We start from the raw sequence: 18,613 nt of genomic DNA, 5'->3' as shown, positions 1-18,613 counted from the left end.
TTTCTTTCAACTTGCTCCTGATAAAGAATTGGATGCCGGTTTGGCCCTATATCTGCTAGAGTATCTTTGTGAATGCCACCAAATTAATGGAAAATGCTTGGCCTAGGGAAGCAGGCCATGGCAGGCAGAATGATAGGCTCGAGGGCAGTGAGGAGTCATCCCGAAGACCATAAACGGAGAGCCATCCAATGTGCTTTCCTGGCATAAGTGAAAGCAAGTAATCGGTTGATTCCTTTTCTCTATTGGGATTCTTTTGTTTTTCGTGATGGAAAAAGCGGCCTTGTTAATAGATAAGATTGGAAATGGCTCTGGACTTTTCTTGCTTTTTTTAAATTTAAAATTAGCTTGGACTTTTTCTATGGTCTATTATTGAAAGATTTTCAAGATGAAAGAGGCCACGGGTTCAACACCTTCTTTTTGCCTCTTGGCATAAGTTGCCGGTGCTTCTGCCTAACCTCACCTTGTCTAATGAAGAAAAAGCGGTAAAGCCAATGATCTGTCCCTGACGAGGTCCCCTTTGTGTTATAGGCTTCTACTACGAACCAAAATTTCGCAAGCAATATGTTCCCTCCGGCAATATCTTCCATGGTGATTCCAATGGCTACTCTCTCTCTCTCTCTCTCTCTCACACACACACACACACACACACACACACACACAGCCATTGCCGGATTTTGGAACTGTAGAGTGGGCCATAATTTCAATTACTCCGCTGCTTTCACGGCACCATAAACATTCATGAACATATACTGGTAATATGTACAATGGGTAGTAACAAAATCATCCAGGATACTTACCCTGGTTACAATCAAGGATCTAGCTACCTAAAATCATGAGAACTTATTTTCCTTTTTCTTTTTCCAGAAAAGCAAAAGTTGCAGGATCACCTTCAGTGGCGAACCTTCTATATCTCGGATATTAAGCAAATTAGAGGACAAGACCACTTTGTGCTACGACGGTGTGGCCGTTAATTATGCCTTTCCTCCACAACCACCCAGCTCAATCACTGTGTGAGCGCCGAGGACATCAAACATGTCTTACCCTGAACACAATGTTGGCTTCCATGGCTTCTTTCTCTCTCTCTCACACACTCACGCACTCGTATACGCATGCATGCACTGGTCCATGCGGGTGCATGCACACACTCACACTAAATAATTACAGACTGAAGCCTTGTGGGACAATCTGTCATTCGAATCTACATTCAGAAAAAAATCAATTGCAGAGTCGAGCTGTGGAGGCCACCGCATGCGCCCACACTAAGAGTCTCGCCTTCACATCAGTTGGGTCATCCCCTGCAGGACATGAAAGAGAAAGAAACCACGGTTAAGGAGGGGGGTGGTGAGAGAGAGAGAGAGAAAGAGAGAGAGATGCTTATTAAAAGAAAAACCAAAAAGGCCAATATTTGTGAGCCCTCTGTTAATGGGTGTTCAAAACAACCAAAAAGATTTCAATGTTCACTGCTTTTTGGGAGCTTGACTGCACAGATCCTATGTGATGTAATGAGCTTTGGCAGCTTCAAATTCTTTTCAACTCCCATGTCTATTCGATTGTTGTCACATTTCTCAACAGTTTATTTCCTCCTTAACTCTATTCGCAGATTGGAAGCTGGTATGCGCCAATTACAAGCTGGACTAATCGGTTGCAGAATCCAGCTTGTATCTGAACGTATGTGCTAGTTGCATCTGTTCTCTGAACAGGTAGACATTTTTTTGGCAACTCCGTAAGTCCTTCCTGACAAATTCAAGATCTTACGCTGATACACTTGACAAAGAATCAAAGTTGGTTGTTTTGCCTGGATACTGATCTTTGCTATTTGATTACCTTTTTTGTTCTTCTACTAATTATTTTCCTAAATAAGTTGTTCTTATTTCTTGGCCATTTATTGAAACCATACTTCTAAAAATAACTAAAAATGTGCTTGTCCACCAGCTGCTAAATGGAGTTTCGCCTTCCAGTACACCCAAGACTTCTAAAGAGTATATAGTCACCGATCCTCATTTCTAGATCCCGAATATCCAGTGAGCACCATTTTAGGAGACATTGGTAAATATTAAGCCTTGGAGGTACAAAAAGGGCTCTGTAAAAAAGACAAGACATCAAGCATAATGTGCAAGTCACATCTGATTGCAGGAGAATTAAAATCGAGTTATTTTAATCAAAGCAACATCAATGTATATAATTTGCCTCTATGCAGCACTAATTATAATCGAGTGTATTATAATCAAACAGCGCAGTTAATTTCCTAACCGTCCACAGGCATGGCCTGATCTTTGCATCGATCAATCTTTCCTTGGCTATAAATGATAAATCTCGCTCCTGCTTTCATTGTGGGCCATCACGACATTATTGAAAAACCACGAGTGGATCAGAACGAACCCGCACATGGTGCGGGAGAACCTACCAGGACAAACCTTCCACCACCTAACCCTCCACAAAAGCCACCAGTCATTCTGTTTCCAAGTTTGCTATAAAAATTAATGCAGATATCCGCACTCATAAATGCCAAGACTACAATATTTCTTTTAGGAATATGGCATCTCTTATAAGGTTTAAACATCCTATAGAAGGAGGGAAATGGGAATCTAAGTCGTCTTTGCTGTATCAAATCGCATGTACCAATAGCTTTGGCTCGTGTAAAGAACCTTGAGAATCAAGTAAAATGGCAGCCAAAGCCCATTCTTTCTATTCCACCTCCTTCAGTCATGGCTCCAATAATGTTAAAGCATTTCAAGTAAATAAACTCATCATGCCTAAGCTTTTAGTAAGATCAGAGCAATTATTAATAGCCCAGCTCTTTAGGAGGAAAACTTTTAGTAGGGTTGGTCTGGTTAGTTTGCTAGTATTTTGTGGCGGAAATGCTCAAGTCACAGTGTTACAGAATGGCAGGATTCAGAGTAGTGTTTTCTGCTTTTTCTATGCCTACTCCATCACCTGTCCGCCATGATTGTTAATTAAAAGCTTGAAGTTAGGGTTGTAGTGGGGAAGGACTAGACTAACCTGGGCTGGAGATTCTCCAGTTGGCGATGGGCGAGGTGCCGGCGCTGCTGTTGGTGTCAATGGTCGAACACGAAAGCCTGCTCCTCACACTCGAGCCGTCGACCTTAAACCCGAGATCCCGACACGCCTTCAACTCGTCCATGTCCATGTACGTGCATCCCGTGCTCTTTGGCGTCGATGGCATCGACTGGTGATCGTTGCCACCATCCTCACAGTCGTCGTTGTAATCGCCGCCTGCCATCAACATCATCATCGTCTTCTTCATCTCCCACGCCTTCTCTAGTACCTTCTCCTTCTTCACCCTCGCTCTGTACCCTCCCTTCCTTCGCCGGTTTCCTCTGAGGCTGCCCTCTGCGACGTCGTTCTCGCTCGCGTAGTTCTTGGCTTCGATGGGCTTGCTCAGTGGGTCGGCTTGCATCCTCCTCAAGGGGTCCAGAGTGTCGCCCCTAAGCGACACATCTCTGCCCGGTTTCTTGCTGGGTTCGATGTCGGAATCCGACGTAGTCCTTGTCCCCGTTTCCTTCTCACTTTCTTTCTTGTCCGAGAGTTCCCCATCTGCGTCTCCTGACTCGTATTGAGGCTTCCATTGATCGTCGTCGCCATAGTCGTCAGACAAGGGGGACCTGGTACTGTTGCAGATGGACAAGCGAGACATGCATATCCTTCTAGCATCATCGCCACCATCATCGCTGTGATCATCGTCCATGAGGTATCTGGCCGAACTCATCCGCGTGAGGGAGCCATACCCACTGCTGTCATCGTCATCTTCCTCGTAATACCGATGATGGTCGTCGCCATCATCGCATGTGAGCTGCTTGGCAAGGGTTTCAGGAGAAGTCGACTCCATCTCAAGTTCGAGAGAAGAGAAGAATCCAGAAGAGAAACAAGGAGTGACTTAAACAGAGAGACCGATCTCTCTGAAGAAACAAAAGCAGAAGAATTTCTGTGGGAATAGCTATAACTGATCAGTTTTGTCGAAGAACCGCAAGATCACGTGAATCACAAAGGCAGGAGCAAATGGCCGCAGGCATCTCATCTTTATACAGCAACAGCAAATGAAGGCCCATTTTGGGCCTTCTTTCTTTCTTTCTTTTTTAATTTCTGAAGACGTGTGATACTAGTGTAACGCATGGCGCCCCCACCAAACTCCTTTCGTCTCTTGCCAACGTCTCAGCGTATGATTTGGAAATCAGCCAGCAGAGAGGCTGAATATTTCTGTCGTTTATTCACCACCCTCCATCTTTAAGACGGACGGCAGACATTAACACAGATCCAACCTCGGAAATTTTGTTTTCATAATTACAATTTACAGAGAGATGCCAACATATGGTAATAAGCCGAGTTACCATCCAAGCAGTGAGAGTCTGAGAGAGCAAAACATATCGGTAACTCCAAAAAGATGGTATTTCAATGAAAACGATGACATAAGCAGGATAAGCGTTATCTATGGAGAAAGAGAAATAAGAGGACACGCGTCCATGTATCTTTTCATGCCTTTGCCACGTTTCTCCATACTTTGACTGGGACAGTTAGCGAATATGAACCGTGGACCAATAAGTATGAAATACTGAGTTTTAACAATATAAAGCATCTTTCTGACAATATTCTTACCATCACATCTTTATAGTAGTAAGTAGAACACACCCATTCATTCATTATGGGCATGGGTTTCATTCATTGTTATAGTAAAAAAGGAGCTCAAATGATCTTCCCTGATTTTGTTACCTAACACAGACCGAAGATCAAGCTCGAGCATACGGTCTGCAGAGACTCCAGAGGTGTAACCGGAGTTTTCTTCAGACGAAGAAAAAAGTGAAGATCTACCATGAAAGATCAAGATCGAGAATCCGATGGGAAGTGATTTCAAAAGGGCATATAATCAGTCAGAAGCCTGTCAATTCTTTCCTTGAATTAGGAGCAACAGTGCATTAAAGGACCAGTAAGGGAGTACTTACTGCCATCTTTCTCGGGGAAATTTTTCATTATTTGACATTCTGTCGAACAAATCGGCTTCCAAAGGATCGAAAAGAAGCGAGGAAGAGCAGCATGATGGCGTCCACAATTTTTTTGTTTAAAGACCAGAACGTCCTCGTCCATACATCGTCGTGGGTCCGGTGGAAAGAACCACTTTGGCTTCTTTATTTAATTATATAAAGTGAAAAAAAAAATTATTGTTGAAATCGATTTGGCAGCAAGTGATTTGGATTTTAGGTAGTCTCTGTTCACTGTTCAGCCACTCGGTTGGATGGAAAGCGTGTTTCGTCTCTCTTTCCCCCCTCTCCCTCTCTATTGGCCATAGAACGAAAGCAAAGCTTTTGTTGAAACAAGGATAGTTTTTCGTCCTTTTGCTATGACAGTCTGTGTGAACGCGACGCGTGGACAAGTCCCCACAGTGAAAGGCGCAACGGGACACGTGGCTGTCCCGATGACCTTTTTCCGTCCTCGAGTATCATCATCGTCGCGGAAGGGAGACAAGCCCGCTTTCTCTTCTTTCATCTTGTGTCTCTCCACTTTATTTTTATTTGAGAAAATATCTTAAAGGCCGCAACTTGGGTTTGCATGTAGTTATTGTCGAGGTAGAATTTCATGTTTGAAATAATTAACATTTTCATTTTTTGGGTACAACTACTCCCCTTGATCTTTTATAGCTACTCTTGACAAATAATGCGGCGCCTTGAAATTCAGAGGTTGAAATGGAGCAATTTCTCTTTTAATAATTTTTGTTGTCGAGTCTGTGTCTCAATGAATAATGCTAGGAGTTTTTTTTTTTTTTTTTTTATTATCATTTTTTTGGCACTGTTCTGGGGAGGGAGGTCCCCCACCCAGCGTCCCCTTCTGTAAGTTGCACACGCCTCTCATGTGGGCGACCCATATGTTATTATTTGTCATGTATTATTATTAGAGGGTCCACACTGCTGAAAATGACGCCCAAGCTCCACTACAAAATCTTGAAAGCTATTACTCATTCAGGTTTTTAAGTATTTAACTTTTAGGTGTTTCTGCTAAAATTTAGCTACCATTTTGATTAGTAATTAGCAGAACTCAACTCTTGGATCACCTGCTTACGACTTAAGAATAAGTACTTTTGAAGGCTTCTCGGACGAACATTGGGTTGCAAATTATTTGCAGTTTGAAGGCCAGTTAGAACTTGTATATCTCAGATAAGCAGTATTATGTAACAAAGAACGACATGGGAAATTATCTATAGAGCACCGCATTGGCTAAACATGCTTGGGAAGGATAGTGTGCGCGCAGCCGCACCTGTGCACATACTTGCTGGAGTCCGATGCACTTCAGGAAAATGTGATGTAATTCCATGTTTGATGTGCACATTGTTATATGAAGGCAATGTATTCTTTATGTGGGATTTTAAGTGTGTGCTCATGTGTCATATATATATATATATATATGAGGAATTGGTAGGTGCTAAACACTTAGATGCCATACAGAAGCGGAACAATCTCATCCTTCCAACTTTTTCATATCAGAATTTGATAGAAAAATAACAAGAAAAATGTGTGAAGTAATAAGGTTGCATGTTCTTTATTCATCTAATATCTAAGTCTCCAGCACCTTCCAGTTGTCTCTCTCTCCCTCTCTCTCTCTTTTGATTTTTCATTTTTTTTATTGTTTGCTTTGTTTTTTGTATGATGGTGACATCGTGTCACCCATTTTGGTAATGAATTTCCATTTTATCTGCACTCTGTGTGTGTGTGTGTGTGAACATATAAGCTGCCACATTAAAGATAATTTTCCACGAATGAAGACATTCATGGTTCACGAGAAGATTAGAGTATAATAGCAGGCGTGCAGTTGCCGACAGACATTTTGAATACAACAGTCAACACTTGACAATTTATCTTACAGCGACGAGAAAGTAGCACCTTTGGTTCGTGTTTTTCACTCAACAAGAAGAAGACAGCCGCGTCTTGTTCACCAACTCAATGCATTCCTCATGCTTTGGTCAACGACACCAATGGCACACCAACGAGCCGCCGAGATTCAGATTTGGAACCATAAAATTAAGAACTTGGGTTCTAATCTTAATTTTAATTTATTAAGGACAATCGTGGAATCCCCATATTTCAACATGCACATAGGACTTTGTATAATTAATGTCAAAGATGGTATAATTGAAAAGTACATATTCTTGCATGAAATGTAAGGCTTTATAGTTATCCTGCTAAATCAATTAAGCGGATCACTTCTATTATTGTCAAAATTTGATAAGAGTATTTGACAATGTTAACTTTTGGGTTGTTACAAGATTTCATTCTGAACCAAACCCATGAGTGGGGGTGTTTGGCCGAAGGAACAGTTTGTGAGTATCCATGAATCTATCTAAAAAATAGTGCTGATTTATGGAACATTGAGAATATATCTACACCAGTTTTTGGGGCAGATTAATGAACACTCATAAAGTGTCCCTTTATTCAAATGACCCCAAATGTACTTAAAATGCCGTAGGTTCAATAGTTTCTTGGAAGGTAGCGACCAACTTGGTTATCGAACTCTTGGATTTCTTGGAAGTAGGGAACAGAGCTAGGATTTTTTTATTAGGAGATTGGAACTATAGTTTTAAAATTTTGATAGGAGCTATGTTAAAAAGTTTTTTTTTTTTTTAATTACATGCAGATTTTCTTTTTTTAAAAATTTGAGAGAGGAATATGAACCCTGCTGGCCCCTGGCTCCGCCCCTCTGACTTCAATGGGCGCGCTGCTAATGTATCTGAATTGGAATGTTATGGATTCCAAACAAAAAACAAAAGGGTTGAAAGAAGTTACAGAAGGGTTCAAAACTCCACTCGCATTATATATACCTTCAAAAAGCTTGCCATAAAAATCAGGGTTGTGAAATGAGATGAACCGCTAGTAACTCGGCTTGGCTTGCCCCGACTAGTGGAGACTCATTATTGTTTAATACATGTACGTTGTGTTTTATCACAGAAGAGTGAAAGGCAGATATTTCAGTTGTCCCAGGTGTGTGATTAGTTTGCTTCTTCAAATGTTGATTTTATAGTGCCAAACTTCTGTTCCTGAATCAGTCCCTGAAACAGCTGGAAGAGAAACTACAACCTCTGCTGCATCTCCTATTGATGTTGAATTCTATTGTTCTGGAATCACAAATAATCTGATCGAACTTGGTGCAGCCAAAACAACTAAACTTGGAAAAGACCCCAAAACGCCTTCAGTTCCTGCATTAGAACTTGGATGGGACTGGCAGGATCATACCTTTTATGATTTAGGGGAATAGCATACACTAGAATCGATCAAAAGATGTGCTATCTGCTTGTACTCATGCCTCACCGACTATACTATACCCCTTGGTGTCTGACCGACTATGCTATACCCCTTGATGTGAAAAAAACTAAAGCCTTCAAACCAAATCCCAGCCATTTAGAGTGAGCACACCCTTCCAATGCCTTCAAAGCTGGGGAAAGTTGCTTCTTGATTCCCTGTCTTTCTTCATGACAGATGGACTTAAAGACAGGGAGACACTTAATGGTCGGTGAAGTAAACCCCTGGTGGGGTCACCGACACTCAATTTCGTATGGACACGAAGTAACCTTCATGAACTGCTTTTTAGAAGACTCGATCAACCTCCACAAGTTATTGATTGAGAATTGAGATCAGGTCAATGTCTGCTTCTGCGGTTCAACGATGTAATTTGAACCGCAAATCTACGTATTCCGTGTTGTTGATGTATTAACGAGAACAAGAATGCTTATAATCGACAGGAAGAGTTCTCATGAAGTGCCACATAGGGAGGTGAAGTGGGCGGCCAACTGAACTCCATTCTGTTTATTATCTATCTGGAGCATCAACTAGGCCGACACGTGAATCAAGTCCATTAGAAGAAAATAAAAAGGATGAGCATAATCGTAAGAGGCATAGCATAATTGGTCGGACTAATGCAGCTAAAACTAGCTGTTGCCAATTGGATTCTTGATCAGGGAGCTGTTCCCCTGATACATTGTTGTGTTGTACACAGTATTGAATGCACCATCTCTATAACAAACCTCAAGTTCGCCTAATATCCCATTCAGAAATCAGATTAGATTCGAATTTAAGAAATGATATCAGATTGGATTTGGATTCAGATGTATATCAATATCTGATTGGATTCAGATTCAATTTTAGATTCGAATTGCATTTAGTTTTAAACAATTATATCCAATGCCCTTACATTTTAAAAATTGCCTATATTTGGTTCAAGATTTGAGTTTGGATTCGAAGTCAAAGTCAGATTCAAATGTCAATGTGAAAATCAGAATTTGGATTGTGAAGTCAAAATTTGGATTTAAACATTACCTTTCTTCATTCATATTCGAATCTGAATTTGAACCATATCCTCAAGAACAGATATAGTTAAAGAATATATCTAATTCAAATCTGATCCCCCTCACCCAAACATATATAGCAATATCGTTTGGCTTTTGCCGCCTATATCTGCGACGAAAGAACAATCTCTTTCTTTGTCTTTTTGTTTCTCTGTATAGCTTTTTACTTGCTGGTTTGCTTGCTGTAACTTCGTGGAGAAAATCTATGACAGTTTCCTGGAAATTGGATGAGGATGATGATTGCCGGGTTTTGGTGAGTGTGCTGCCTGCATTCCTTGTTCGGTGCAGCTGCATGATTGTTGAAGGGGAAGAGGTATCAAAAGAGTTGGTATCGGATCTTATGGGATTGTCTGAGCGCATGCGGTATAGGTTAACAATCCACTCAAAAGCCTCGAATTTCTAAACTTGTTTGGTAAAATTCAACTAGTCTTATATCAGGTAATTACTTTCTAGCTGTGGCAGATGTCAAAATGATAAAAGTTTTCTCAAATAAGGCGCTTACCATTTGAATTTAAACCCATGTACTTGATCTGATACCACAAAACTAACAAAAATCGGAGTAAATTTTGTTTCGAGTTAAACAGGTCCTGTGAACTTGCGCCTGCGTTTGTCTCGTGCCTTTCATTAAAGCCAAAATAATATACGTTCAACATGAAGCAGTATCTTGGGGTGGTGGCAATACCTTGGCATTAACACCAGACTGATAATGCTTGAGCGTCTTTATTTTGGTAAGCAGGGTTTACTTCGTGAGTTTGATCAGGTGGCTCTATACTTTGTATCGCATGCAACCAAACAAATTTGAAGTTTGTTTGAAAGATGGAACCGAAGTGCATGAATTTTTTTACTTCATTACTTTTCTCTGTAGAAATTTAAACAGAAAGTTGCTAAACTTAAATTATATGTGTAGGCATTATTCGGTTGATCGACGTACTGAAGTATTCAACTTTACGGATGATATAACAAGGAGATATATATGATCCAATACTATATGAGAAAACGTCAAATTACTGAGTCTTAAAGCATTTAATCTTCCTCTGCCAACGTGTCTGAGTGTGGATTCAAACAACCCAAATCTTGGACGGCCGAATACTTTAGATGTCAGGTCAGAATCTGTGCTGCTGCAGAGGAAAAAAGATGGCAAAATCCTCATATCATATCAGATACAATGGGGGGGAGCAGTGGCTCAAGCGACTCACATTTCTTTGAGCTTATTGATATAACGGAGGAGTGAGATCCACAGAGAAGGAAACCGAAAAAGTTGATGGTTTGAGATCTCATCGGACCGTTCTTGATTTGGGTTTTGTTTAATTAGTTGGACGTTAGATTTAGATTTGGCTGTTATTAAAAAACTAATTACAGGTCTGGATCTTATCTGAGATTTAAGTTTTACCATGGTTATCTTTTGTTGGGAAAATGATGTAAAGGGAAGTTTACTGTATTGTTTCTTAATTTCCTAGCCTATTTTACTAGCAGGCTTTTTACTCGAATAAATGTGGAAAACGCACTTAATTAACTACAAGCAATGGCTTCGTCTTAATTAACTTAGTACTTCCTCTTGATGGTCCATGACCCATAAATCGTCCATAATTCAAATCAAGCCATTTTGAATAAATATTCTGCTTTAATGAACATTTACGTATATACATTCAATTATAATAAGTTGACCATCGATCTTAGTTAAAGGTTCAATTTGATGATTCCGCTTTCGTGATAAAGTTCTGACCGCAGCCCATCCGTGAGAAAACCACATCTGGGTCGGACCAACGCCTGTATTTGAACTCCCCACCTGGGTCTCTGATCGTATGCCTTTAATTAAGGATGTCAATGGATTAGATTCGAATCTGATATGCTCTCTGTATTCATTTTTTCAGTACACTTGATTCAAATAAATCATATCCAAATCTGAAATCTGATTTTCAAACAGAATCTCCAAATTTGATTTTTTTCTATTCGTATCCGAATCTGAAATTTGATCCGAATCCAACCGATTTTCAAAGTGTAAGAACATTGGATATAATATATTTAATTAAAACTAAATCAGACTCAAATCCAATTAGATATTTATGTGTATCTGAATCTAAATCCAAATCTGATTAGATGTCATTTATTAAATCTGAATTCGATCTGTTTTTTTATTGAATAACAATTTTTCTTTTCCATATCTGATTTTTTTTTTTTTTTAAAGGAGTTCAATCAAGTATTGGCTTGAAATTCAAATAAGATATATTAACATCCTGCCTTCAACATCTAAACATATTCCGGTTGCTTAAACTCAAAAAGTAGCCATTGGGCTTCACCAACCTGACCTGCTTATAATTGAGACACACATTATATATATATATATATGCATTGTGTGATTCTTGGGAGAGAGACATGGCTATTCTGATCGAGGCCTTCATCACAGTTATCAGTAGAAAAGCACACGAAATCCAACCTCAGTACGTAAAGCGGAAGGCGAAGCAGGCATTACCTTGAAAAAGCATTATCAACAAATGAAAAAAAGCAGAAAGTCATGAACTCGAAAGCATTTGGAAAGCTAATTTTGGAAAAGAAAAGTGGGTTTCCCGGTATTCGTGTGTCGCTTACTGATAGTCTGTTCCTTAACTTGGAGTTTATGGCTTTACCGGTAATGATTCTCGGAATGGCCGATCGATTTGGACAAGAACTCTGTCTGCTCTTGGAGTTAATGGCACCCCACTTTTTCTTCTGTCGACCTAAATCCATCTCCATTAACAACCCATCGTTTCCACTGTCGAGCTAAAAACAGTAACCATGAACATCTCCCTCTCTCATGGACAGCCTTGTGCTTTGTTGGCGTGGAGCCCCATCCTTCACTGCTGCCTTCTGAGGGATGCCATGTCCTTAATTATGGCCTATGGAAACGATGAGTTAATGAAAAAAATTAGGCAGAGGTTCTTCTGGCTAGCGTACTGCCATATATTTTAATTAATGTTCGCAGTTGCGTCCAGCATCTATCCTCTTCCACCTCCCCCCCTTCCCTGCACCAGGCTTTCTGTCCTTTTCCTCCATGTTGAGTGCCCTTCTCTGCTTGGCAGCCTCACAGTTCAAACTTTTTGAACAAAAAGACTTGCAGATACGCCAAATTGTACTTGCTCAAACAATTTTAATGGCATTGATGTGTTTGGTGCAAAGGTGCCGAGTCCAATCACGAGTCTCGCCATTTACAACCATCCTGAGATTTTAGAACTAGTTTTATCAGTTTTTTCTTTGTTGAAGAAATTCAAGTTACTTTTCAAACTGCATGTTATTCTTCAATCCATTTACAAGTTCCATCTTGGTGCTCTGTGTTGGTCATTTGAAAATCTTAAGATCTTTCTGAAATTTTTGTTACTATGGTGCTAATTACCTGATCTCTGCCCTTGACAACATGATTATGGGTAGATTCCATTAGTTCCTCCTGGATCTTGTTCATTTTGAAGGTCTATGTATGCTGCTTCAGCTGAGCGTTTAATGGCTTGCAATCCTTATCAGCTTAATGCAGACGAAATCAGATTTGAAGCTAACAAATTCGGTACAGAAGGAAAGGGAGCAAAACACTCATTCGTGACAAACTCATCCCATCTAGACTCCATCTTCAACCTTACGGCAACCAACATGTTTTTGATATGGAAGCCCTTGACGCCATTCAATTTCAAGTGCCCTTATCAAAGCACTCAACAAGATGTGAAAGCTATTGTGGATCTTGTTGATGTCGTCTTGTGCCGGGTTTATTACTTGAGCAAAAAAAACCTCTTTGAAGCATAAGAAATGCTGCTCTCTTATTCATCGTGAACGTTTCGTACCCAATACCCACATTTCTCTTACATGGGGATGATCAAGTGATATTGAAATTAAATAATTCCCAATGTTTTGAACTTGATTTCGAATTCCTCAACTGGAAGGTTTGTAGTCCGGCTATTGATCCATTCCCATGAATGGTGATTATCGAATTAATTTCATTGTTAATTGTGATCACCAATATCACCTCTTTCTACCTCCTCTTTTTCTTCCAAGAGGCGATTCTCATGTTTCGTGCAAAAACAAACTTGCTAATTTCTATTGAGTAGGATTTCAAATCCATCAACCAAACACAAGAAAGGATTTGTTGCTAGGTAGATCAAATCCAAGCGTGTCAAATCTGCATGCTTGGAGGCGTGTGCTGGTCAAGGAGAACTTTCGAATGCATGGAAGACATTGGGAACTGTCAACCTCCCTTTGTGTACAATAATTTAGGGGATATGATTGGGGATGTCTAAGTTATCTCATTCTTTCACCATCCTCATCTTCTCTCTACAGCCACAATTCCTGTCTCCATGGATTTGCTCCCAAACAGAGGATAAAACTGAAACAGGCTGAGACAGGAGACCAAGAAATTCAGGTCATCATTTGCTTCAAGAAGAAATGGGGCTAAAATAATTAAAGAACAAGCACCACTATCAGTACAATAATGATGGTTCCTCCCCACCTTTTTTTTTTTTTTCTTTCAAAGTCCTCTGGAAGTTTCATTTATATGATCAAATTGATTAAAAAACACAAAAAAAAATTGTTAAAGAAAAACGAAGGCATTTTTCCGAGTCTTTCTTTTCCCTTGGCATTCTGTTGGCTTCCAGGGTCAACCCTACCTAATGTCTCTTATTGAACTGGGGAATCTTCCTTGTGTTAGCGTCCAAGTCTTGCAATTTAACAAATCTTAAAGCTAAGCCTGATCACATGCACTAGGGAAGGTAGGGAGAGAGAAAGAGGGAGAGAGATGGGTACGTGCTAGAATTAAGGGGGTCTATGATTGATTTCTTTTAATGTCTTTGCCAATTTAAAGTATGAAACCAAGCCCTCAACAAGCATCGGCAGTGTTGTTCATTCATGGCATGTGATGCAACAATTTTTCATATAAAGACGTCTTCATTGGCATTAGGCGCATGGGTTTCTTTCAATATCTTGATTACCAATTTTGAGAACGAAGCGAATGACTCGAACAAAGCACCCGCAGATTTACATCACGCCATGACAAAGCACATCCTTATATGGGGAGATGTCTGCACAAGAAAAACACCAACCATTTCGAGAAACGCTCCAAAAGAGGCAAGCAAGCTTCTCTACATAGAATGGAGCCATTACTTGCTGCAGAAGATTGGAAAATTTCTTCTGCCTTTTAATGAGCAATTGGTTCCATCGTCTTAGGGCAGGACATCACCATCAGAAGCCTCTGCATTCGTAGGATTCAGGGTCAGCATCAGCATCAAAAGTTCCCATCATAAGGCATTTCATTGCTGCTACTGCGCCTAAGACCACCACCTACTTTCTGAGTGTGCAAATGTAGCTTTCAACTCCAGCTCAGCAATCCCCAAAGGATTTTTAATGGCTTTCACCAATGCAATAGTCTTCCTTCTTCTGGGCGCACACGTCTTTAGGCCTCTTTTAATGCAAGTTTTGATCCCTTCCTCTCCCCACTCCACCAAACTCCGTCTCCCCAAGGCCACGCCTCTATCTTGTGGAAAGAGAATCTTAATATTCCTCATGGCCGTCGCCATGTGGGTAGTCTACATCTGTATAAGTATATAACAGATATACGATTCTCAAGTGACGGAAATATGGGGAGCATACAGTTCTTTCGGATGAGAGAAATTTATGAGGAAAAGGAAGAAATTTTGCTGCACGCTTTCTTAATCAACCGTGTGACAGAACCATCAAATCTTAACCTTGGTTCCCAAGCTTTATCAGCTGCGGCAAAATGATAGGATCCACCAACTTACCTAGACAAGTGGGACAAGGTTGGATATGGCATTGAAAGTATCTCAGGTTATACCACTTTTCTGGATATGAGGATTCATACAAACGCAAGCCCTTTTGGACCTGTACCCACAGTACACTTTGCAGCACATAGAACAAAGCAAGGAGATGAGGCAAAGAGTTGTTCCTTTTTATTGCAAACATGATGGTGGACATGAGTTTTGGTGGTGGAGGAAAACAATCAAGCAAGAGTTTAGAGCTTCTATAAACTGATTACAGGTACAGAACAGGATGCAATCTGAGTATGAGAAACAACTGAGAATGACAAATTGGAAAGAAAGCAAGAAACAGGCATCACTCGCACTGCTGGCTACCAAATAGGCAGGTGAGAGTTAGCTTGTTTCTTGACAAATATCCGAAGATTACAAACTGGAATTTGTATCAGGCCCTATTTACAAGAGAAAAATATGTGGCACACACCTGTAACCGAAAGCCTTTATTCAAACCTATCAAATAGAAAATGTGAGGATCCGTGTTTCTTTCTTGTCTCCTTTTTCTTTTTTCAGTGCCTAAGGGAGTGAGATGGACTCTTTAGAAAATTTACAGGCTAAAGATGCCCAAATGCTGCTGCAATTCGCTGAAAATCCTTGCTGAATGCGTCTGAGCTCTCCATTTGTTGTTGATGATGGTTCCAAGAGCTTGAATTCTCAATACCAAACTGGTCTTCCGATTTTATTTCGCTGAACAGCGGGGGATTCTGAGTCGCAAGATTTGCGGGCAATACGTAAGGTGGTTGGAGGTACTCCGACCACTTAACGTCGTCCTGCTCGCCGTCAAATTGGATTTGATTGTCCTTGTCGGCAAGCTCCGATGTATCAACTCTGCAATCTGCCAATCCCCATGGAAACATGGTGCTCTCAAATAGAGAATTGCTGTTTTGCAGTTCAATGCTGCCGCTACTGCTGCTACTGTTGCACGACCGGCCGGCTTCCCAGAATTGAACTCCGGTAACGCAGCTGCCGGAGGAATTGCTCATTGATGACGGTATAAGAGAACTGGGATTGCAGACTGGAGAAGTCAGAGTGACGGGAGGAACCATTGTCTGCACATTACTTGGCGCGTACTCCGCAATAGTCTCAAACGGCCTGCAGTTCTGATTGAACCAAAGAACCGAACTTGGATTTGCAGAGAGCCCAACAGAAGAAGTTTGGCTGCTGGAGCTCGCGGCGTAATTGACGGGCTGAAGAGGGAAATAACCCATCAATTCTGGAGCTCTTCGGCTGGAGGAGCTTTCCTGGCAATTCATGATCCTGTCTACGATCAGTTCCTTGGACAGAGAATTGGCTGAGTTGCCGCTGATTTGATTCTTGGAGCCAAATCCTTCAAGTTGGTACGCGTCTTCGGCCAACGGGGCGTTCGGCTTCATGTCAGCATCAACCGCGGTGGTGGAGAGAAGCTTCAGCTCACTTGGTGCGGAAGCCTTCTCATTGTTCGACTGTGACTTGTCTTCTCCATTCCCAACCTCGGCAAGGGGCTTATGAGTGTTGGGGTCTATCCCTCTCTGCCTCAATTTCTTCTTAATGCATGAATTCCACAAATTCTTGATCTCATTATCAGTTCTCCCAGGAAGCTGTGCCGCAATTTGAGACCACCTGCAAACCATTGAGAAATTAAGCATTAGATGATTCATTCAGTTACGCTAACGTAGTCCCGGAAGAAGGAAAAATTGGACAATGACAATTGAGGGAGGAGAGCTCCACCTGTTCCCCAGGACTGCGTGGAGTTCAATAATCAGATTCTCCTCCTGCTGCGAAAATGTTCCTCTTTTCAGATCTGGCCTCAGGTAATTGATCCACCTCAACCTGCAACTCTTACCACACCTCTGCAGGCCTGCAAATTTTCCACAGGGGAAAAACAGAAAATCAAAAAAAGTTCATACCCCACAAAACAAGAAGGAGATGTAATGAAATTGAGAATGCCAGGAGTCACAGGTCACAATTAAAGGCAGCGCAGCCCGTCACCTGCTTGTTTAGGCACCGAACTCCAGCAGCCATGGCCATACTTGGTGATATATCTCATCAGCTTCTCGTCCTCCTCTGGCGACCATAGCCCCTTCCTGAGTTTCTGCTTGTAGCAGCATGAATGGCGTCCCATGATCCACAGAGAGAGCGAGAGAGAGAGAGAGAGATTATCAAAGGTGGAACTGAACAAGCCGAGTGCTTAAATTGGCTGTTTTATCACTAAAATCTGGATCCTGATAAGAGTTAAAGGAAGAGAACAAAGCTCTAATGGGGTGTGAGTGTATGAAGGGAAAATGATGGTGTTGGGGAGTGAGGCCAAAGCTTATAGAGTTCTACTCTAAGGGGTCGCAGTCAAGGAAGTGATTGCATTGAGGCTTTTTGAAAGGGGGGGAGAAGGAGATGGGTTAATAATCTGGACTTGCAGATGTCTCATCTAGCTAGAAAAGCATGACCATTGAATAAATGGTGGGGCAATCGCTTCTGATATCTGTGCTCTCAAATAAAGAAGAACACCCAAGAAAAAAAAAAAAGAAGAAAAAAAAGGCAGACACAGTGTTTGGCTACTCCCTTGATGCTTCAAATTCAAGTCAGTTAGAAAGGGGGAAAACAGCAACGGGCAAATAATTCCAGTATGTTTTAACATGCAAGGAAAACATGCTATATTTTACATTAAGAATCGTCTTATATTCAACCAGAAGCAATTCAAAACCACCTTACTATACCAAGATTCCACGTAAAAACAAGAAACCCAGCAGGAAAAAAAGAAAGGTAAATGAGGGATATACTGTAGCAATTAATTGCAAGTAAAGAAGATAAAAATGAAACTACCCTTTTTATAGAATGCTCATAAAAAGATACCACATATATATATATATATATATATATCTAAAGAGAGAGAAATAAAAATGGGCAGCCAATGGAAGTGCAAATGAGATTGTTTAATGACAATAAAAGGACAAGCTATTAATTTATTGAATAAGTCATTTCAGAAGGTCCTGTTTTTGTAATATGTACCGGCAAGGAGGTGAAATTTTGTGGGGTGGACAAAAAAAAAATTGAAGATTCTGAAATCTGTCGAGTATCCCCGAACCAATTTTATTTTCATCAATGATTAGAAGAGTACAGTGGACAGAGCCCATGCCTGCTCAATACGTAATACTTTTTGGACTTCAAAAAAGAGGTAAATCCTCAGATAAATAATATTAAAATATTATAAAACACTTTTTACGTATATAATTACTGAACTGACCCCGATTTGCTATTTATAATTGCACGCAAGACCTTGCTGTCTCCAGCTTATGTAAGGGCCCCATGACCAAATCCGCCACCCCTTAGCCTCTAGGGGGAAAATATTTGATAATTTTAAGCAAAAAGACAAGTTATCTATCTTTCTTTGATTTTTTTTTACCAAAAGGCTTCTGGATTTTGCTTTAGAGATGAAGTTCACAGGGTCTCTTTTATCTTCTTTCTTTATAAAATTATGGAAAGCGGCCAAGGATGAAACTTTCTGCAGAAAGATGAAGGC

At 40.7% G+C, this 18,613-nt stretch overlaps 2 protein-coding genes across 2 annotated transcripts; both read right to left on the bottom strand.

Moving 5' to 3' along the window:
* Positions 1–698: 698 nt before the first annotated feature.
* On the bottom strand, positions 699–4,079 carry LOC116262802 (uncharacterized). The gene is made up of 2 exons (XM_031642306.2): positions 3,001–4,079; positions 699–1,295 (listed from the first exon to the last, which is right to left on the bottom strand). The coding sequence occupies exons 1-2, from the start codon at positions 3,845–3,847 to the stop codon at positions 1,216–1,218; spliced, it is 927 nt and encodes a 308-aa protein (XP_031498166.1). The 5' UTR covers positions 3,848–4,079; the 3' UTR covers positions 699–1,215.
* An 11,157-nt stretch (positions 4,080–15,236) lies between these two features.
* On the bottom strand, positions 15,237–17,542 carry LOC116263247 (transcription factor MYB61-like). Its single transcript, XM_031642909.2, has 3 exons — positions 17,089–17,542; positions 16,828–16,957; positions 15,237–16,719 (listed from the first exon to the last, which is right to left on the bottom strand). The coding sequence occupies exons 1-3, from the start codon at positions 17,219–17,221 to the stop codon at positions 15,675–15,677; spliced, it is 1,308 nt and encodes a 435-aa protein (XP_031498769.1). The 5' UTR covers positions 17,222–17,542; the 3' UTR covers positions 15,237–15,674.
* Positions 17,543–18,613: the final 1,071 nt, after the last annotated feature.

Source organism: Nymphaea colorata, chromosome 10 (assembly GCF_008831285.2).
Source record: "Nymphaea colorata isolate Beijing-Zhang1983 chromosome 10, ASM883128v2, whole genome shotgun sequence".
Classification (NCBI taxonomy): Eukaryota; Viridiplantae; Streptophyta; class Magnoliopsida; order Nymphaeales; family Nymphaeaceae; genus Nymphaea; species Nymphaea colorata.
The sequence above is the reverse complement of the archived record's forward strand: the minus strand, read 5'-3'. Positions and strand labels throughout refer to the sequence as shown.

Coding starts and splice junctions, on each gene's coding strand:
- LOC116262802 (XM_031642306.2), bottom strand. CDS start 3,847: ATGGAGTCGACTTCTCCTGAAACCCTTGCCAAGCAGCTCACATGCGAT. Junction 1,296..3,000: donor CTGGAGAATCTCCAGCCCAG/GTTAGTCTAGTC, acceptor CATGTCCTGCAG/GGGATGACCCAACTGATGTG.
- LOC116263247 (XM_031642909.2), bottom strand. CDS start 17,221: ATGGGACGCCATTCATGCTGCTACAAGCAGAAACTCAGGAAGGGGCTA. Junction 16,958..17,088: donor TTCGGTGCCTAAACAAGCAG/GTGACGGGCTGC, acceptor GAAAATTTGCAG/GCCTGCAGAGGTGTGGTAAG. Junction 16,720..16,827: donor CACGCAGTCCTGGGGAACAG/GTGGAGCTCTCC, acceptor AATGGTTTGCAG/GTGGTCTCAAATTGCGGCAC.